The following is a 23,068-nucleotide window of genomic DNA, read 5'->3' as shown; positions in this document are numbered from 1 at the left end:
ACCCTTGGAGTGTCTCCACATTGCTCTCAAAATGAAATCCAAGATCCTATGTAATCTGACCTTGAGGTTACTTCTCCATGTCCTCTTGCACCTTGTGCTCAGCCCCGCAGGCCAACTTTCCTTTCCTTTCCTTCTTTTCTGCTTCGGGGCTTCAGGCACACTGCTACTTTTCCCTACCTGCTCTGCTTAGCTAACATCCTCTCATCCATCTGCCCCCAGATGCCTGAGGTTTGTCTGCCCACCACTACTAGCCATTTAAAGGAAAAAAATATTATTTTCCTTGAAGAACTGACAGCCCTCCTCCAGGCTCCACCAAGCAGTATCACCATCCCTGACTGGTGTGATCAGTGATGAGCATATGACCCATTAAGTCCGTGAGAGCCAATTCTTGGGACTTTGGGAACTGCTGGGAAACACCACTTCTTTTCTGGGGGCACAGAGATGCAGACCTGGAGCTCTTGGCCACCATCTTCTCACCATGATGGGAATGGACCCCGAGCAAAAGAGCAAGAGTGAGCTGAGGTGTGACAACTTGGAGTCTCATCATCTAGCTGGGCCCACAGCGAGCTCTCGCTAGCTGGAGACTTCGCAGTTAAATGCTTCCTAAACTGTACTATGCTAGCTGGAGTTTCCTTGTTATCTGAATGGAGTTTCAGCTGATCTGTTTCAGGTCTCAGGTTAAATGTCACTTTGTTAACTTTCCCTGGCCCAAAGGTCCTCCTTGCTTAGTTCTGAGCTCCCTATTATCCTTCACAGTACCTAGTAGAATTTGTTAGAAAATATCTTGTGTTATTTTAATTTTTTCCTCTACTACTGGACCAAAAACTCAGTAAGGGCAATGATCTTGTTTGCTTTTGTTCATTACGCAGATACTTAGCAACTTAAGCTCCTGAATCATTTCATGGTAACATCAAACACTGAGAGCACACTATGCAGATTAACCAATTCTTAGATCAACTCTTAGGAAGTAGGTACTATGGTCCCAACTTTTCGGATGAGTACACTGTGGCTTTAATGGCTGACTTAACTTTTCTGTGCCCCATTTCCCACCCCAGATCTTGGCCACAGATCTTTTTGACGGCCTAAGATCTCTGGGACTCGTTCCCTCCCCCATTCCCTCTACCACCATTGCACTTCTCACCTAGATTATTGCAGTAGCATCAGACATTCCTTTTTATCCTCAACTCCAGTCAAAACAGTACTTCAGTGCTCTAGAGACTGTTCCTTTTTCACATTCCTGCCTTTATTCATGCTAGATCTGTATCTGGAGTATAAATCCAACCCAACTTCTCTGAGGAGTTCAGCAAGCTCAAATGCCACCTTCAGTAGCAACTGTCTTTGGCATACCCTTTCCCCTCCACCTTTTATCATGTTTATACGTCCATGACTAGACTGTAAGACTTTCCAAGGAGGACCTGTATCTGGGTCAGATTTATCTGTGTACCACACCAAGCCCAAAGTACTACCGGGAAGCACTTTCTAAATCTATTTTATCCCCTGGTACAGTACTGGAAAGCGAAAAGGGTTAATCAGGAATCCTACAAATTCTGACGGTTCCCAATAGTCATGCTACAGATTTTGAAAATGCCTCAGGAGGTTCAATTCATTCACAGTGGAAACTGCTTTAATCTCATCAACTCCTATCTGAAATTTTCTTAGGAGCTGCTAGCCTGGACAGGAAATTCTGACAGCTGAAAGCACAAAACAAGGAAGCACCAAATGCCTTTTTTCTTCTTTGTAAATTGCTCTTCACTGAATATTCACCATCAGGCACACTCAACACCATTTTATTGGCTCCTCCCAACAAGCCTTTGTGGCTGGTACTAATGAGAACACCTTTCTACAGTAAATTATGCATAACATTCCTGGTTCATTTTTGCTTAGGAAGATTATTTTTTAGTATTAAGTATTAAAATTGCTTTTTAGACGTTAGCTTATTTGCTTGGTATAGGGGGAATGAAAATCCATAAATAAACATACTTCCTTCAAGCTTGTTCCACTGCAGGCTCCCAAGAAATTACAGCTGTTGGTAAAACAACCTGTATGCAAGCAAAAGAACACACTTTGAACACAGACCTCTTTTGGCAGCTCTGGCCCTCCAACTGGAAGCAGAGACCGTATCAGTTAAGACACATGTTCTGGTTTGTATAAAAACTGAAACCAGTCCATACTCAGGACAATGCACCTTGGCAGAAATCAGTTACAGAGGATAACTTCCCTAAACAAACAGTAACCTGGGGGGTGCGGGTGGAAGCCAGGGTGCAGAGTTGAGGATCAAGTAAACCGTCAAAGAACACCACTTTTGGAAATGTATTATTTCAACATCTGTTCAGTACCTAGGTTCATGTGACCCACTTGTGACCTGTTAAAGCAGGCTTCAATCTCACCTCTAAATGGGAACTAGTCTTTAGAGCTTGGTTGGGAAGGTTCGTTGAGGGGAAACACTGTCAAGTTCCTCATGCCCAGCCCAGCACTCCACTGACTGTAATTCTGATGAACTGTTTCAGGGTGTGACCCTCTTGGGAGTCTGAGAAGTACTCAAGTCTGGAATTTGACTGAATAGAAAGAGGCAGGCTAAATTCAGCTCTTTATTGAAGAAGAACAGTTTTAAGTTTTTAGAATTCTAACCTAACAGTGTAATAGCTCCTTCCCCCTCACATGCGTGTGTGCACTCACACACATGTGCACATGCCACCATCTCAAACATCACCTGAGCCAGCAATTACTGTGGGTGTAATGGTCCCACAGCCACATTTTGTAAAATCCAAATATAAATTTAACAGCGAGACTCCCTACTGAAGATCTGGTAAATAACTCAAAACACCAAGTTCACATATACTATGAGGAAACTCAAAAGATAGGCAAATTATAGGCAACACATGAGCTAGAACACATACTCTGAAGGGAAAATTTCAACTCCAGAAATACCTTCTGAGCAAACAAGGCAGTCAGGACACTAAGCACTGAGCATGGTACTGTCACGGTGACCATTTATTTCTATTTTATATTTGAGGAAACAGCTCAATTACTTACCTATAAGCCATACTTACCAAAACCAGAGGTAAATAAGGACTAAGTACAAGTCATCTGATTCTTAGCATTATGGTCAATAATAAATCCATCAGGTAGTCTTTAACTGTACTTTTCGTAGAAGACTGAAATCTTTAAAGGAAAAATTCCATATTGGAACCAGGCAAATAAACCACTTTAAAATTACTGGGAGAATAACCTGGAATTACAGGAGAGCCCTCATTGTAGTTCACGCCATATAAAAAACTGGCTTACAAGTCCTGTATTTCATTCCTACCTTCTTCTCTGCATAGTAAATCAGTTTCTTCCCCACAAATAGGAAGATAACCATGGTTCCTCTTCTCAAAAAAAAAAAAAAAAAAAAAAAATGGTTTAAATTACTTTTATGACTGACAGAACTCAAGTCTATCTAATCTGAAAGCAAAAAATCTAAGGGTTTGTGGTGAACTTCAGAGAAGAGGCACTACATCTAGGTTCTGGGCTGGTTCTCTGCCGCCTGGTGATGGGCTTTGCTGAAGGGACATCGATTCCACAGAACCATTACATTTAAAAGGCTGCTTCTGTATGTACAAGATAAAATGACTGGAATCTGACTGAAAATCACTGCTAGCACCTATTTGTTCATTTTGGAATATAAGTTTTCCATTTCCTACTGTAACAGACTATGGTAATTTAAGCTACTACACTCTGGCCACACTCTAGAAACTTCAAGAGGCGAATGTAATAGAGCCACAGAAGATTCAGATCCAGCTTTGACTACTTTATGGCTACTAGCTAATATTTACTGTTTCTTACAGGTCAAGTCCTAGAAATATTTAATCACCACAATCCCATGGGCTGTCCTCTCCATTTTACAAATAAATACCAAGAGATTCATGTAACTGGTCCAAGGCTGCCAAGCTGCTGGTGCAAAAATGTTTAGCCCAGCTTGTCTTCAGCACGACGCACGGCGACTCGCCAGACACTGATACAAGCCAATCCCCGGCACTGGTAACTCCAAGTGTCGATAGCCTCTATTTACTCAACTTCACCAAATCCCTAGCTCTGCTCCCAGGTCTTGGGATTCCTCTTTTGTCCCTCCATTTTCAGACCTTCGAAGTAAACCTTCCCAACTTATCCTAAGTGCTAACCCTTGTTTCCTCTATACTGGTTCGTCTTCAAAATGCCCTATTCTCCCCATTTTTCAAACATAAAGAGCCCTCACCATGGCACCCACTTTCCTCTTTTTACATCACTGTACCTTGTTTTAGGCAGGTCCATCTCTTTGAGCAGACACAGCGTCTTCAACTTGCCTCAGCTCATGCTATTCCAAAATGCCACCTCATCCTTATTCTAACTGCAGGCAACAGTCCAGGCCACAAACTCGCCCTCTAATTCATCCCAAGGCTCTCTTAGTCAGCCCCATTTGGGCTTAAACATACCATCCTCCATTACTCAGCATAAACCCCAAATACTACATTAAACCCTGTTCCCGTGCCTTCATGAATTTTCACACTCTGGTTGATTGCACACATATATTTAACAATACAGTTTTACAAAGAATGCTAAGAGCACTTTTCTTTGTATTCTATGGAAGGACCAGAAACATATAGACTTTCTATTAATATCCATACCAAAGCACAGCCAAATCTAATTCCTAAATAGACGCATTACAATTTGTTTAGACTTTAAAGGCTTAATGGCAATGACGAGGGGAGGAAAAAGAATTTATTTTACATAACTGAATGAAAAATAATTCAAGAAATAGTAAATAAAATTTAATATGGTCTCATGCGCCCCGAAGGTGGTGGTGCCCGATTTGGAGGTGTGATTGCTATGTCCAGATAGTCTCCTATTTGGAACTTCTGCGACTGCAGGGTCATCGAGTCATCAGTCCCCTTCCTCCCAGACATGGTGCTGCCAATCTCCTTTACTCTGCGGAAAAGGAGACCCAACTGTTAATGGATCACAAGTCAATGAAACTAAATATGCACTGCAAAGTAAACATGGGACTGGATTTGCTCCATATCTTATGGCACAATTAAAAATTAATTACTGCATTAAGCTAAGCCAGAGTAATAGAATTTATATCCCCCCCCCCCAAACCAGAGACTTATTTAAAGGTGAGGGCTTATCCCTATCTATTAACCAAAGAGATTATAGGAATTAAAAATTAAACGTTACCTACCGATAGCCAGGCCTTTTAGGATCTGTAAAAACAATTGCAAAATTGAAGTGTGTGCCCTTCTTTCTAGCTTCTGGGTAGACTTCTTTTACTAAACTAGTCAGTTCTTTCAAAGTTGCATCCATCCTGAGTTTTAAAAAAAAGAAAACATATTTGATTAATCAATAATAATAACATAACAAGAATATTGATATCAATGAGTTAATTATGTGTGAATTGTGACCTGTTAGAATTACAGCTGTCAAGGTCTTATACTTTAACTTTATTTTCTTTCTTTCTTTATTTTTTTAAAAGATTTCATTTATTTACCTAACAGAGATCACAAGTAGGCAGAAAAGCAGGCAGAGAGAGAGAAGGAAGCAGGCTCCCTGCTGAGCAGAGAGCCCGATGCGGGGCCCGATCCCAGAACCCTGGGACCATGACCCGAGCCGAAGGCAGAGGCCCTACCCACTGAGCCACCCAGGCGCCCCTTTAACTTTATTTTTTAAGAGTTTATTTTTAAGTAATCCGACACATAACATGAGGCTCATATCACAATAGTGAGGTCGAGTCACATGCTCTACCTGAGCCAGCCCGGTGCCCCATGCTGGATTATAAAGCAGCTAATAATCCTATCTGCCCCCATAAACTCCCTGTACCAGCCCCAATGATTGAAATGTTAATACATTAAAGTCAGACTATTAGTGCTAAAAGGGAATGCAAGCTGGTGCAGCCACTATGGGAAACAGTATGAACATTCCTCAAAAAAGTTGAAAATAGAGCTAGCGTTGACCAACAAGTGCCCTGTTAACCGCAAAGATACAAATGTAGTGATCCAAAGAGGCACCTGCACCCCAATGTTTTTTGTTTTTTTTTCCTAAAGATTTATTTGACACAGAGAGATCACAAGTAGGCAGGGAGGCAGCTGGAGACAGGGGGAAGCAGGCTCCCTGCTGAGCACACAGCCCAATGCAGAGCTCTATCCTAAGACCCTGAGATCATGACCTGAGCCGAAGGCAGAGGCTTAACCCACTGACCCACCCAGGCACCTCACACCCCAATGTTTACAGCAACAAGGACCACAATAGCCAAACTATGGAAAGAGCTCAGATGTCCATTGACAGATGAATGGATAAAGATCATGTGGTATATATACACAGCCCTCAAAAGGGGGAAATCTTGCTATGTGTAATGACATGGATGGAACTAGAAGATATTATGCTAAGCAAAATACGTCAGAGAAAGACAATTATCATATCTCACAGATATGTGGAATTTAAGAAACAAGATCATAGGGGAAGAGAGGAAAAAAATGAAACAAGATAAAACCAGAGAGAGAGACAAACCATAAAAGACTCTTAATCTCAGGAAAGGTTGCTTGAGTGTAGGGGGCTGGGACGGGGCTGCTGAGTGATGGGTCACTGGGGAGGGGAATGTACTGTGGTGAGTCCTGTGTGTTGTGTAACACTGATGGAATCACAGACCTGTACCCCTGAAACAAATACTACATTATATATTAATAATAAAAAAAAGGAAAAGAAAAAAATAAATATACCTATCAAAAAAGGGGGGGGCACTTTAGGGATTATATTTGCTATCTTTCGTTGCTATATAACATCTTACTGGCATAGTGATTTACTTTTTTAAGAGTAACTACTTCAAAGTAATCCAATTAAATTATATTTCCTTATCTCTAAAGCATGTACTTTTCCACCTTTCATGTCTGAAGTTGGAATGCATCTTAGAATCAATAACAAGAAAGCATTTTCATTAAGATGTAGTATTTTTTCTTTCTAAGATGGAATCTAAGAGTTTTACATTAGATAGAGCCATAAAATCAATGAAACATGAAATTTTCTTTAGGACTAAGCATAGTTTCCTTTCACAGTACATATTCTTGCCCTGCAAATATTTATTTCAACTCAGAACTTAAAACAGTCCTTTGAGCACAACCTGAAAAAAATCTAAACATGAGCAACTTGGAAAAAGTTAACAAACTATAATAGTGTATATTTTTATAGTTTTCTTTCATGACAACTGAAAGAATGAAATGGATGATGTGAAACTGAAACAACTTTGCCTACAGGGGGCCATAAAATGAAAACAAGGGACACTAGATACTCTCCAAGAGTGTTGTCCCCAAAACATGCCCTGACTCTCCCCTAGTACCATCAAAACTACCATCACTGGGGCGTCTGAATGGCTCAGTTGGTTGAGCATCTGACTCTTGACCTCAGCTAGGGTCTTGAGTTTGAGCCCCATGTTGCGTTCCACAATGGGTGTGGAGCCTACTTAAAGAAAAATAACAAAAAAATCTCTTATTATCACTCACGTCATTGCTCAGGCCATAAACCTGAAAGTTTTTCCCATCTCCATCCCGTTATTTCTTACCTCCTAAATACAGAGCATATAATTTTCTCCATTTTTCATCATCACAGATTTCTACACCTCATTATTTAGCTGCCTTTGATTCATCTTCATCTCAGTTTTTTAAAGATTCTGTGTAAAGCTGTTGTCACATGAGTGACACCTGTTACCACCGCCCAGGGAGGAGACCAACCACCTGGAGGATAGCAAAGAGCCCAAAAATGCCTTCCACTAGGAGCAGCAATCCCAGAATATCAACCTACTGCCTTAGCTTGCAGGTGCTGGGGTTGCCAAGACAGACACAACTCAGAGACAACAGAGGGAACAATGCTTTACTTGCACTGAGAAAAGACAGCAGAAGATATGCTTCATGAAGTGTGGATCCCCCATGACCTGCAGGTCTCCCCCTGTAGCTGTTGCCCAGACAGTCTGCATATACCCTTCTTGAGCTGCAGGTAAAGACCCCTGAGAACAGATACTGCAGGTCAGGTCCCACACAATGGCACACAGGCAGAACAAAGATCACATCAAACCCAGAATAGGGAAAGATACTCCCAAAGACATTTACCAAGCACAGTTGTGAGAGCTCTTTTAACTATTTGCAAAAAACAAAACAAACAAACAAACAAAAAAAAACCAGGGGCACCTGGGTGGCACAGTGGACTGAGCCTCTGCCTTTGGCTCAGGTCATGATCTCAGGGTCCTGGGATTTAGTCCAGCACTGGGCTCTCTGCTCTCAGGGAACCTGCTTTCCCGCCCTCCCCCCACCTCTCTACCTACTTGTGATCTCTATCAAATACATAAATAAAATCTTTGAAAACAAAAACAAGAACAAAAAACCAAATGAAAAGACCCTTCTGGGCCCCAGGTCACGCTTACGTGGCCATGCAAGGAAGGGGTGAGAAGCTGTGCATGACTGCCTTTCTCCACTTGACGGATCTTCATGTTTCTTAAAGAGGCAGGAAAACCATATGCAAAAAGGTAGTAAATTATATCCCAAATTTCACCAATCAGAAATAACCAGTGAGGGGCACCTGGGTGGCTCAGTGGGTTAACGCCTCTGCCTTCGGCTCAGGTCATGATCCCAGGATCCTGGGATTGAGGCCTGCACCCGGCTCTCTGCTCAGCAGGGAGCCTGCTTCCTCCTCTCTCTCTGCCTACTTGTGATCTCTGTCTGTCAAATAAATAAATAAAATCTTTTAAAAAAATAAATAAATAAAATAACCAGTGATATTTAACATCACTTGTAGGCATCTTTTTTTACATATACACAATACAACAGAAAAAAAATCTTAAGATTATCAAGCATATTATACATACTAAGATTATAATTGTAATTATTTATTATTAATAATGAATAATGCAATTATTAATAAGGTAATTATTTTATATAATTATAAGTGTAATTCATGCTTCAAATATTACATGTATTTTTAATAAAACTCACATTTACTTGAGTTTAACAGAATAAAAAACAAGTAAAATTGAAGGAATTATAAAATTTCAATAAAGATTCAGTTCCCCTATCACTACCTAATTTTGTAAATTCTTATTTACTCTGTCAGAGTTCTACTCTGTTCTGCAACAATTCCTGGCTACTTTAACTCTGTCCCCATTAAGTCTGAGGCAAGACTGATTTTTTTAAACCCAATCTTCTGATGCTAATTACTCTGCATCAGCTATTCCCTGGTACACCTTACATGATATGTGCAAGAAAGGGTCCTTTCTACCTTTCTAAAAACACTTCCCATATTGTCATCTTGTTTACATCTGTTAAAAATCAGTTCTGACAGTGAATCTCCTACAAGCTTCCAACCTGACGACCACCTCCCTAGATCAGTAGTTGGGAGTGCCAAGTATTGCTTTCTGACCACTGGTCCAAAGCTTGAGTACACAATGAGGAAGCAAGAGCTCTATTTGGGCTGAAGTCTTTGTGTTGCCAATGTGAGACTCAGTTTTGTGTCAGTTTGGCAAAGCTACAACCTCAGTTATTCAATCACAATAACAAAGTGTTACTAGATGGTATTTTGTGTATATGGTCAAAGTCTATAACCAGTTGGCTTTAAATTTAAATCACCCCAGTTAATCTGAGTAAGCCTCACTCAATCAAATCAGAGTAGGCCTGATTTTATTAGTTGAAAAGGGCTTACGAGGAAAGCAGAGGCTTCCGTGCAGAAGAAATTCAAGCTGCTATGGGGAGCCTTAGCTCTTAAGAGTTCCTGCCTGGGGAAGAAGAAAAAAAAGAGTTCCTGCCTGGAGGTGCCTGGGAGGCTCAGCCGTTAAGCACCCGTGTTAAGCCTCTGCCTTCGGTTCAGGTCATGATCCCAGGGTCCGGGAATCAAGCCCGGCATCAGGCTCCCTGCTCGGCAGTAAGCCTATTTCTCCCTCTCACACTCTCCTTGCTTGTGTTCCCTCTCGTCAACTAAATAAAATCTTAAAAAAAAAAAAAAAAGAAAAAAGTTCCTGCCTGGCCCTTCCTTAGAGCTCACCTCACAGATTGGGGATTTAAGGGGACTTAAGAGTTATCGAGGTAGCCCTCGGAATCATGTAAGCCAATTCTCTGCAATAAATCACTTCATAGAGATCTCCTACTGGTTCCATTTTTCAAGCTGAACCCTGATAGAGCTACCTAGGTAATTCTCTTTCTATATAACATGTTTAATGATCACCCAAGCACAGGAGATTGACCACTCCTGTGGTGTCTGGCTTGTTCCCCCAACTCCCAACTCCACACAGTGCTTTGAACTTTGGCAAACTCAACTTGCTTCTGTTAGGCTCCTCTGGACTTCACTCCTTTTTCTCTATCTTAGGACTACCTATTTAGTCTCTCAGTCTACTTCTACAAACAGAGAACTCCCAAGATTTGTTGACTAATCTTCCTTCAGTACTCCTTCTGGAAAAGGGGGCAGGGCTCTGCTGTCACACCAACCACTCAATCTTTTAGAATCTTTGTCTCTGGCCATCACTTTGAGGTATAACATAAGGTTGCCTTTCCTTATTCGGTTGCAGTTTAGGGATAGGGCAATTTAGGGCAGAATTTCTTCTGCATTTTTTTTTCCTGGATTAGAAATACAGGACTTCTAGAACAATCTCACTCTGCCATCTTCACCCTAAAGTTTTACCTAATTATTATTTATTATTTACCTAATTATTATTTATTGCTTTCTCCGTCAGACTGAACTTATTGCAGGGAGGGGCAGTACCTTCTTTCCTTCATACCCTCAGAATCTAACCACAGCACCTAACAAACAGAACTCTTACTGCTGGAAGAAGTATACACTTTAATCTCCAAACAGAGGTTTTCATCAATACATTAGTAACAGTTCTTCGTCCTAAGTTAAATCAACCTTTCTGGAACTTTATCCTGGAATGATGCTGAACTAAAATCATACTACATAAATTTAACAAGTACCTACAAAAGACAAATAGGGTCCCAATCTTTAAAAGAATCAAGTTTTACTATGCTGGGCTCACAGTTTAAAATTACACACCTTTCTGGGGCTGTAAAATGGTGCAGCTCCTGTGAAAAGCAGTTTGGCAGTTCCTCAGGAAGTTAAACATACAGTAACAGTATGATCCAGCAATCCCATTTCTAGGTCTATACCCCAAATAACTGAAATCAAGGACTCAAAACAGATACTTGTATACCCAGTTCATAGCAGCGTTATTCACAAAGCCAAAAAAATGGAAACTCAGGTACCTATCAACAAAAAAGTGGATAGACAAAATGTGGTACGTTGATACACACTGAATATTCATCCATAAAAAAGAGTGAAGTTGTGTTACATGCTACAACATGGATGAACCCTGTAAATATTATACTAAGTGAAATAAGCCAGACACAACAAATACTGTATGAGTCCACTACACAAGTGGACACAAATATCTAGAACAGGCAAATTCATATAGATATAAACTAAATTAGAGTCTAACAGGGGCAAGACAGAAATGGGGAGTTATTGCTTACTGGGCACAAAACTTCTGCCAGGGGGTAAAAGAAAAAGTTTTGTAATAAGTAACGGTTACACAAATGTGAATGCAATTCTACCACAAGACATATTTTTAAACCTTATTAACCTTTCACTGCTACTAACAGCTATTATGATGTCAAACTCAGGAAATATATGCAGCTCTAAAGATACGCTTGTAATATGTAATGGCCCTAGACAGACTTGGGGGTATAGAAGGTACAGGTAAGAGAGAAACTTTAAGGGGCAGGTCTTCAGGAAACACACATCAAAAGCTTTTCCATTAAGCACCAGATCAGAAACCAATTGGTTATTTTTATTTTTTTTAATGCACCCAAGGCCTAGTATTACACAGAAATGCTCTTGATGAGTCCTCCTTAGCATGTTATTCCAGTACCACTTATTTATGAGCCCCTTAACGGGAGCTACTGCATTTTATTTATCTACATATTGTATTTGTACCAGGCAGCCACAACAGTGATAGCCATCTTGGGGGTATCAATTCTTCACAACCCACAACTTTTGAACATTAAACCTAACAGTATTACCAGATGGCGTGAATCGCCTTTTGCCTACCAGCTAAAATCTCTAACTTTCCGGGAGCTGGGCCCAAAGACCCCGAGTGACAGAAAGCAAAGTCGAGAGGCTATTTCTCCACTAGCACAGGGAATTATTTAATGTTACTGCCGGCCCCGCCCAACCCCCAACGGCCGCGCCCCCCACCACCCCCCGCCCTCACCAGGTGTAGATCTGCAGCTCGCTGGACGGTACATTTCCGCGGGAAAACTCGTCCATTCGGTGGTGGCGGCCGTTATTGGTGGTGAAAACACGCAGCAGCAGCGGGCACGTCTGAGAGCGAGAGGAGGAAAAGGAAGGGCAGAAGTTAAAGAAAACGACTGTGAGTTCGGAGCTCCCTTTCCTTCCGGAGATGCCAGGGCCTCCGAACTGCCCGGGGAGCAAAACACCGCCGCCTTCCGCACACAGGCCGCGCTCTCCGCCCCGCCGGGCCCACCTCCACCTCTTTCCGGACCCCATACTTTCTCCCGATCGATCGGTTTCTCCGGCTCCTTCTTAATTTCCTCCTGGGTAACGCGCGACTCCACCGCCATCTTCCTCCTACGGCCCGCGAGACGTTCCGTCTGACCTCCGACCCCTGCAGCGAGCATGAGAACGAACTCTCTCGCGAGGAGAAAGTCGAGGCTTTATAGAAGACCGGGGGAGGAGGGGAGGGGCGTTCGCAGGCGCAGGCGCAGTTCATTGTGCGGCGCCTGAGCCCGGGCCCGGCCGCGCTTGCGGGTTGCGTCCTCAGAAAAAGGCGGGCGTTGGCGTCCGCGGGGCGGAGCTTCTGAGGGATACTCGACTTGGTGGGTCTTTGGTGGTCTGGGAAGTGATCACCAGGGATGAGCACAAGCCACACGAGCTTGCGGAGGCATTTTTCTTACGCAATGAATAAGTTAACCACTCTTAAGAGTGGTACAGAAGGTAAGTGAGTAAGCAAAAGCATATCTTTATTAGCAAGATCCTACTTTTTATAAAGGAAAAACAAGCTCTGAAATGCACCCGTGTATGTGGACCCTTGAGTGAAGACAGAAGACGCTCTGCAAAGCTGAGGGGAAGACAAAATGCCCTGCAGTAAGTGCTCACGTAATAATTAGTGATCTGAACGGGGGGAACGTGAATTGGACTCTTCCCGCACCACAGTGGAGCAAAGACCGAAATGTGAACAGCAAAACTAGAACTTTGTGGATATAACATCATAAACTATCTTCATGATCAATGGATTGGAGCACCAAGAAAAAAAAAATCAATCAATAAAAAGCAAATCCCAAGATTAAAAAAGTAAATAAATAAAGGAACACATGCTATAAAAAGCACTAACCAGGAAAGATTGATAAATTTGACTAGATTTAAATTGAAAATACACACACACACACACATACAGACATACACACACAACCTGACCTTCAAAATACACCTTAAAGAAAGACAAAAACCACAGAGTGGGAAAAAATATCTATGATGCATGTGATTGACAAAAGCTAGTATCCAGGATATATAAGGAAAAGGACAGAAATCCCAATAGAAAAGGGGTAAAATAATTGAATAGATACTTCTAAAATGAAAAAATCCAAATGACCAATAAACATATAAGGTACTCAAACTCATTACCAACCAGGGAATGCATTAAAGCCATAGTGATTGGCTTTAATTGATTGGTTTGTAACAAACTATACTCACTAGCTTGGCAAAAATTAGAAACTGATATTTGTTGGTAGACTAAAGGGAATTCTCTAATACTTGTGGTGAATGCAGAAACTGGTATACCCACTTTGGAAAGTAGTTTAGGATTATTTAATAAAGTTGAAGATATGTATACATTAGATCCAATAATCTCACTGCTTGGTATATACCCTAGAGATAGGAGATCTTGGTATCCAGAGACATTATAAGAATGTTCTTAGCCATTTTGTAAGAACAAAAAGCTCAAAACAACCCCAGTTCCATCATGAAGACAATAATTCCAAGAATCGTGCTGTACTATACAGAAACAAAAGTACCAAACAGCAATGGAATACTATACAGCAACAAAAATGAACAAACTACAGCTACATGAAACTGCAACTATGTGAAACAGCATGAATTGACTCTGGGAATCAATTTTTTTTTTTTTTAGATTTTATTTATTTACTTGAGAGAGAGACAGTGAGAGAGAGCATGAGCGAGGAGAAGGTCAGAGAGAGAAGCAGACTCCCCATGGAGCTGGGAGCCCAATGCGGGACTCGATCCCGGGACTCCGGGATCATGACCTGAGCCGAAGGCAGTCGTCCAACCAACGGAGCCACCCAGGCGCCCACTGGGAATCAATTTTTATAACGTTCAAAAGCAGGCAATACTAAACTATACTGTTCAGGAGACATTCCCAGGTGATAAGTCTATAAAAAGAAAAGTAATGAAGTAATTGCCACAAAAGTCAGAATGGCAATTACCTCTGAGAAAAGATGGTGATGAGGATAGGGGAGCGCAAAGGAGGTGTTGCTCGAGTGTTGGCAACATTCTTTTACCTCTGTGGTGGTTGCACAGTTTTTAAATCATTCATTAAGCAGTGTGTTTATGTTTTACACTCTCTGTATGAAAGCTGTATCTTGCTATTTAAAAAAAGCCCCCCGCAAGAATGCCTATCAGTTTATAAAAAACATACACTCCAATAGAAAAGTGAGCACAAGTTGTGATAGGTATTTCATAGAAGAAAAAACACAAATTACATATAAACATGAAAATGCCCAATCTCATAAATAATCATAGAAATGCACATTTAATCCACAACAAGGTAACATTTCACTCAGATTGGTCAAAATGTAAAAACCTAACAAGTATGGGCAAGGATATGGAGAAAATGGAATTGCCGTAGACCACTCTCATCCACTGTAGAAACACTGGTGTTATCTAGAGAGACTGAATGTGTGCATACCTGAGGACCCACTGTTCCACTCCTACTTGAACACCCAGAGAAACTGTTACACATGAGCCCCAGGCAACAGGTTCAAACACTTATTCTTAATAACTAGAAAAAGCTGAATGTCTACCAAGAATATATTCATAAAATGAAATTCCATAAAGATTTGAAAATATGAATCAATATGCTTTTTTAAAAGGTAGACTTAAAAAAAGCAAGTCACAGAACAATACGTACAATAGGATTCAATTTATGGAAAGTTTAAAAATAGGAATTTTCTCTCTCTCTTCCCCCAAATACTGTTTAGGGAAACAAACACTAAGTGGTAAAGCTTAGAGAAACAAGGCAATGATTAACACTATATTCAGGATAGTGTTACCTCTGACAGTAAGCTAGGGCAATATAATTTATGAAGGGCATCCAGGGAGCTTTTTAGGGACTAATAAGTACTCTTTCTCACTAGAGGAGGTATGGTTTTTAACTGGCTACATTGTAGCTATACATTATAAATACTGGTGTGTATGATTTAGAGCTCTGTTAAAAAAGATTTTTTTTTAACTGCTTAGAAATGGGTCCTTGTATGTAGACAATATTCAGCTTTTTAAAAGGTATTTAAATTTCTTCTCCAGTTCTATGATTCTATTTTTTAAATTAAATTTTATTTTTTTATTTAAGTTTTTCTTCTAATTCCAGTTGACATACAATGAAATATTAGTTTTAGGTGTACAATATAGTGATTCAACACTTTCATACATCACCCTGTGCTCATCCCAAGTGCATGCCTTGGGATGCACTATTATCATCTTATCATCCTATTTCTCCCATCCCCCCACACCCTCTATGATTCTAATACCAAATCTTTTTCAAAACTTTCATAGCACAAAAATACAGACACATGAGGGCACTCTAACCAATCAGTTAAAGGGACAACATTGAAACTGGGAAAATGAAGAACTTCACAGTGTGTTATTGCTATTATTGGGGAGGTTTTGTTTCTTACACATAAGCTGTCCTTTGGAGCTTTACAAATGACAAGCTTTAATCAAAACAGAGTTTTCCAATACCCTGAGGCAGTGGAACTGCATAGTTAAGGTAGATCTTCAGCATCCCTCAGTCCATGTACCTGGGCTTCTAGGTCCAGCCCTGAACACAAATTATAATATTTAAGTATATGCATCCTTTAGAATTTACACACATGAATATTACATTTGTAGGTATATTCCCCAGAGAATTGAAAGCAGGGACTCCAACAGGTATTTTTTTTTTCATTTATTTATTTTCAGCATAACAGTATCATTATTTTTTCACCACACCCAGTGCTCCATGCAATCCGTGCCCTCTATAATACCCACCACCTGGTATCCCGACCTCCCACCCCCCCGCCACTTCAAACCCCTCAGATTGTTTTTCAGAGTCCATAGTCTCTCATGATTCACCTCCCCTTCCAATTTCTCCCAACTCCATTCTCCTCTCTAACACCCCCTGTCCTCCATGCTATTTGTTATGCTCCACAAATCAGTGAAACCATATGATAATTGACTCTCTCTGCTTGACTTATTTCACTCAGCATAATCTCTTCCAGTCCCATCCATGTTGCTACAAAAGTTGGGTATTCATCCTTTCTGATGGAGGCATAATACTCCATAGTGTATATGGACCACATCTTCCTTATCCATTCATCCGTCCAACAGGTATTTGAACACCAATGTTCATATCAGCATTAGTCATAGTAGTCAAAAAGCGAAAACTACCAACTGTCTCTCAACTAGTGAATTGATATACCTATAATGAAATTTTATTCAGACTTAAAAAGTAATGAAGTACCTATACACGCCAACAAGGACAAACCTTGAAAACATTCTGCCAAATGAAATAAGCCAGACACAACAGAGCAAACATCGTATGATTCCACTCATATGAGGCACTTATAATAGGCAAATTCAGAGAGACAGAAAGTAGAAAAGAGGTTACCTGGGGGGGTGTGGGGGGTTGCTGGGTAGTTTAGTGGATTAAACCTCTGCCTGCAGCTCAGGCTATGGTCTCAGGGTCTTGGGATCAAGCCCTGCATCCCTGCATCAGGCTCTCTGTTCGGCAGGGAGCCTACTTCTCCCTCTTTCTCTGCCTGTCTCTCTGCCTACTTGCAATCTCTCTGTCTCTGTCAAATAATAAATAAATTCCTAAAAAAAAAAAAAATAAAAGAGGTTACCTGGGCCTGGGGACAGAGAAAGGAATGCGGAATTATTGTTTCATGATACGGAGTTCCTATCTGTGCCAATGAAAAAATTCTGGAGATGAACAATGGTAATGATTGCACAAATTGTGAATATACTTAATGTCCCTGAATTTTAAACCTAAGAATGGTTGAAATGATAAATTTCATGTTATATATATTTTACCACAATAAATATTTTTATTTATTTTTATTTTTTATTTTTCAAAGATTTTATTTATTTGTTTGACAGAGAGAGAGAGATCACAAGCAGGCAGAGCAGCAGGCAGAAAGAGAGGGGCAGGGATGCAGACTCCCCGCTGAGCAGAAAGCCTGATGCGGGGCTCTATCCCAGAACCCTAAGATCATGACCTGAGCTGAAGACAGAGGCTTAACCCACTGAGCCAAGCAGGTGCCCCTATTTTTTATTTTTTAAGGATATTTTAAATTTATTTATTGGAGAGAGAGACCACAAGTGGGGGGCAGGGAGGGGAAGAAGCAGGCTCCCCGCTGAGCAGGGAACCTGATGTGGGGCTGGATCCCAGGATCCTGGGATCATGACCTGTGCTGAAGACAGAGGCTTAACCGACTGAGCCACCCAAGTGCCCCCACAATAAACATTTTTAAAATGAATGAACATTTGAAGTATGTGAACTCTGAAAATATCTCATCAAACTCTCTCTACCTGCTATTTTCTCTCTCTTTATGATGTTCTGGCATTCTGAATCATTTGAATCATATGGCATTTTGAATTGGGGAAAGTAGATTGCCCTAATTAAAAAATCAGAAATATGTAATGTGAAGTTTTACAAAATATGCCTCAGTCAGTCACTGCAAGTGCATGTTTTTTGTTTTTTTCTTCTGAGGTTCAGAAAGACAGCTTTCTCATGGCAAGAAAACATATTCATAAACATGTACAAACTGTGTTTCTGGAAAAGGTTTAATAGAATGTATTATTTGTAGAATTTTGTGATTCCTTTTACAAAAATTGTGGGTTGTAAATTTGGATATTTTGGAAGGTTTTTAAACCTTTTCAAATTCTTTCAGATGTATCTGTGGGAGACTAGGTGTACAGCATTTATAAGCACAATATTATGGGTTCTTTTTTCAAAAAGAAGTGTATGTAAATACTCTCATTTAAGCATCTGCTTATTACCAAGAGTAGAAAAATGTGTATTTCCATAATCATTCCTAGAAAAGTTAAGCCTAGAGACAATATAATTACTACTTAGAAGATACATTGCTTTATATTACCGTAAGAACTGTATTTTTACAAGTGAGCATACATGCCTGTTCGGCATTAGCACTGAAAGCAATGCTGCTGTGAGCCAATCCTGATGCTCCCAACTGGTCTCTTTGTGTTACCCCTTCCTCACACTATAGCCAGAGAAGCAGTGTTTTTAAAGGCTGCTCCCACTAAAATGTTCTCTAAGGTATGGTTCTGGGTATCAACTTTTTTTTTTTTTAAATTAAAGGTTTTTTAAGTAATCTCTACACCCAGGGTGGGGTTTGAACCCTGAGATCAAGAGTCACATGCTCCACTGACTGAGCCAGCCCGGTGCCCCAGGAATCCACTTTTTAACCAGCTTCTCGGGTTGTTCTGAGAACATCTCATTTACAGTACATTTTAAGCCATTGGAACAGAATGAGGACACATTGGTTTTTCAGAGAATGGAAATATCTCTTACTTTCTACCCCTATTTTATGCATTTAAATAATTAGATTGATAATGGTTTTTAAAGACATCCTCTTCTTCAAGAGTCTGCAGTGCCACCAACATATTCCCCAGAAGCAAGCTGTAGAGGGCAACCAAAAAGTTTAATTAATGGTTGAAAAATCTTGGGCTTTGAATTTAGATGGATTTTAAATTTAAACTTTACCTTAGTCACTTGCTAGCTGGTTAATCTTGAATCACTTAATTGTTCTGAACTACAGAGTCCCGATCCATAAATTAGGATAATAAAATATCAAACATCCCCTTATAAGGAATAAATACAACTAAAACTGTTGGCACAGTGTCTGCTCAATGAATGTGAGCCACTTAAAATCATCATCTCGTAGACTGCATCTCCTTTTGCAAGGAGGCAAGGGGGCAGATTAAGAGGCTAATTCCCTGTCAATTTCCCTCAATTTTGAAGGGTAGCAGATTCTATGAAAATTTCAATGGAAAAAACAGCATTGCTGTCATGATTCTTTAATTATAAATCTTCGCCAACTCATTATCATGTACATTCAAATAGTTATGTACTAATCACTGCAAAAAACTGAGAGTGTGTTTATTCACCTGAAAATAAAAGAGCAGCTAAGAAAGTTATTTGGCTTAGGTATTTAACTATCAAATCTGGAATGATTGGTATTTTGGGAGACTCAGGGTGGCTCTTCTGGTCCTGATTCCAAGGTGGTACATGAAGAAGGATCTTTGATAACTTACTAGTTCTTTGAAATTAGGAAATGCATTTAATAGATGTCCTTGTGGTACTGAGACCATCATAGCATAAATAAAATTTAACATCCTCCTTTCTGTATGTCTAAGACTAAAATATGTATGATTAAATACATTGTAAAGTGCTTAGGTAACATCTCATTATCATATTATCACCTTTTAGATTCATAAGGTAATAATATCAGTTTATATCTGTTGCTCACTGTGTCAGTTACCTTTTTAGTGCTGTGTAACAACCACCTGAAAACTAAGAAGCTTAAGACAACATGCCTTTTATTAGGGCTGAACTCAACCGGGCAGTGTCTTGGGTCTCACCTGGCTTCCCTCAAGCAACTGTAGTTATCTGATCACTCAACTTGGAGGTAAGGGGTTAAGATGCTCTAAGATGACTTTGCCTCCTCTGTAGGTGATGATGCTGGCTGTGGGCTGGGTCCTGTGTCTTTACCAGGCTAATGCAGGCTAATTATAGCCTCAAGATTCCAAAAGAGTGAGAGCAGAAGCTTCCAGCCATCTCGAAGAGTTGGCTTATGAGCTACACTACTTCACTTTGGCCACATTCTCTTGGTCAAAGCAAGTCACAAGGCTATGCCAAGAATGAAGAAAGTAGAGAAATAGACTTCACTTCTTGGTCAGAGTTGTGGCCAAGACACCCTACAAAGGGGCATGCACATTAGTAAGGAATTTGTGGCTGTTTGTTTTTGTTTTTTACAATCTACATTGCTAGGCACTTTGCTATATATTTTGCATGCATTTTTTAATTTCACAACATTCTTTGAAATGAATGAAACCCATCTTACAAATGAGAAAACTGAACAGATATGTAATTTAACATTTATAATGAAGGAATTAGTGAGTAAAGTCATGCTAATAATGGAATGTTATGTTTAAAAGAATGACAGAATATTATAAAATAATTCCATTATATTTTTAAAAAACATGTACACACATGCAAGCATCCTGGAGGGCAATACTAACAAATATTAATAACATTCTCTGAGTTAGAAGATAATGAATAACTGTGATTCCTATTTCTTGTATTTTCTACATTTTTCATAGTAAGTATATATTTACTTTCAGAAATTAAAAGTAATGTTTTAAAAAGTAAATCTCTGGGGCGCCTGGGTGGCTCAGTTGGTTGGGCATCTGATTCTTGATTTTGGTCATGATTGATGGGTTGTAAGATCGAGCCCCACTTTGGGCTCCATACTCAGTGGGGAGTGTGCTTGAGATTCTCTCTCTTTCCTTCTGCCCCTCTCACACCTCTTTCTCTCTCTCAAATAAATAAATCATTAAAAAAACTAAAAAATGAAAAAGGTAAATCTAGCAAACCTCACACAAGAAGATATAGATTATCTGAATAGCCCTATATCTATCAAAGGAGTGGAGCCAGTAATAAATAACTTCTCAGAACACAAGCAACAGACCCACATGAGTTTACTGGTGAATTCTACCAAAGATTTAAGGAAGAAATCATAACAAATCTCTACAACCTCTTCAAGAAAGTAGAAGCAGAGAGAATACTTCTTAACTCACTCTCTGAGCCCAGCATTTCTCTAATATCCAAACCAGCCAAAGAAATTTCAAGAATTGTAAACTACAAACTGATATTTTTCATGCATTGGATGTAAAAATTCTCAACAAATATTAGCAAATCAAATCCAACAATGTATAAAAAGAGTCATAAACTATGATCAAGTGGGGTTTGTCCCAGGCAAACAAGGCTGGTTCAACATTTAAAAATTAACATTTAAAATTTTAATTAATGTAATCCATCACATCATCAGGCTAAAGAAGAAAGATCATATGATCATATCAATAGATGCAGTAAAAGCATTTATCAAGATCGAATACCCATTTATGGTAATGACCCTTAAAAAGCTAGATTAGAGGGGAACTTCTGAATCTGATAAAGAACATCTACACAAAACTTACAGCTACTACTATACTGGTGAGAAATATTATAAATATTATATATAAATATTATATTATAAATATTATAATGGTGAGAAAGTCGAAGCTTTACTAAGATCAGGAAAAAACCACGATTGTTCCCTCTCACCACTCTTACTCAGCTTCATACTGGAAGTCCTAACTAATGCAACAAGACAAGAAAAGGAAGTTATAGACATACAGATTGGGATGGAAGAAATAGAACTGTTCTAGTTCATAGATGACATAATTGGTTATGTAGATAAATCCAAAATACTGACAACACCAAATGTTGACAGGGTGTGGAGCAATGAGAATGGTCATTCACTGCTGGTGGGAATGCAAAACAGTACAGTTACTTTGAAACACAGTTTGGAAGTCTCTCACAAAATGAAACATATTCTTTACAGAGGATCCAGTAATAATGCTCATAGGACTTAAAAAACTTATGTCCACACAAAAACCTACTCATGGATATTTATAGCAGTTCTATTCATAATTGCCAAAACTTGGGGAAAAACATGATGTCCTTCAGTAGATGGATGCGTAAATTCAGGCAATGAACTATTACTCATTGCTAGCTATCAAACCATGAAAAGCCATGGAGAAAACTTAAATACATATTGCAAAGTGCAAGAAGCCAATTTGGAAAAGCTACATATCATATGATTTCACCTATATGAAATTCTAGAAAAGGCAAAACTAAGGAGGCAAGAAAAGGTCAATGGTTGTCAGGGATTGGGAGAAGGAAGTGATGAAAAGGCACATCACAAAGGATATTTAGGATAGTGAGACTATTCTGTATGATGCTATAGGGTGGATATATTCTATTATAAATTTGTCTGAACCCATAGAATGTACAACACCCAAGAGTGAACCCCCATGAAACCCATAGACTTTGGGTGATTATGTTATGTCAATGTAGGTTCATCAGTTGTAACAAATGTACCACTATGGTGGGGGATGTTGACAATGGAGGAGGTTATGCATAGTTGGGGATGGGGGAAATAAGGATACTTTGTATTTTCTGCTCAATTGTGAAGTGAACCTAAAATTACTCTAAAAAATGAGGTCTATTAAAAAATGTTTAGTGAGATTTTCAAAGTTGTGACTCTCATCTTTGGATGAAAAGTTAGTCTTTACATTATTCCCTTCAGGTTGTATTTTCATTTATGTGTTCATCATCGTGTATATCTGATAATTTTCTTAACTCACTATTTTTCCCATTTTTCACCATTCTGATGTGGAACATCTCGGATCTTACCCTGATAATTTCACTAATGGTAAACATCCTGCAAACTGGTAAGGGCCCCTTGTAGAAAATTTTATATTTGGTCACTTATTGTTTCTTAAACTAATATAGTTATTATTCAGATCAAGAGTCCTCAACTCCCTGGAAAAAAAACCAAAAGTGATTAATAAAAATTATAACTACATTTTAAAAAGTAAATCTCTAATTTTTACTCTAGTTTTATTTTGTTCTACTTTCACAAAACCCTAAACTAAGTTCTACTTGATGTCTGAT

General features: G+C 39.5%; 1 protein-coding gene across 1 annotated transcript; it reads right to left on the bottom strand.

The window, feature by feature from the left end:
* Positions 1-4,720: 4,720 nt before the first annotated feature.
* On the bottom strand, positions 4,721-12,816 carry SAP18 (Sin3A associated protein 18). The gene is made up of 4 exons (XM_082701691.1): positions 12,546-12,816; positions 12,248-12,357; positions 5,198-5,320; positions 4,721-4,944 (listed from the first exon to the last, which is right to left on the bottom strand). The coding sequence occupies exons 1-4, from the start codon at positions 12,672-12,674 to the stop codon at positions 4,788-4,790; spliced, it is 519 nt and encodes a 172-aa protein (XP_082557817.1). The 5' UTR covers positions 12,675-12,816; the 3' UTR covers positions 4,721-4,787.
* Positions 12,817-23,068: the final 10,252 nt, after the last annotated feature.

This window comes from Mustela nivalis, assembly GCF_964662115.1.
Source record: "Mustela nivalis genome assembly, chromosome: 15".
Taxonomy (NCBI): domain Eukaryota; kingdom Metazoa; phylum Chordata; class Mammalia; order Carnivora; family Mustelidae; genus Mustela; species Mustela nivalis.
The sequence above is the reverse complement of the archived record's forward strand: the minus strand, read 5'-3'. Positions and strand labels throughout refer to the sequence as shown.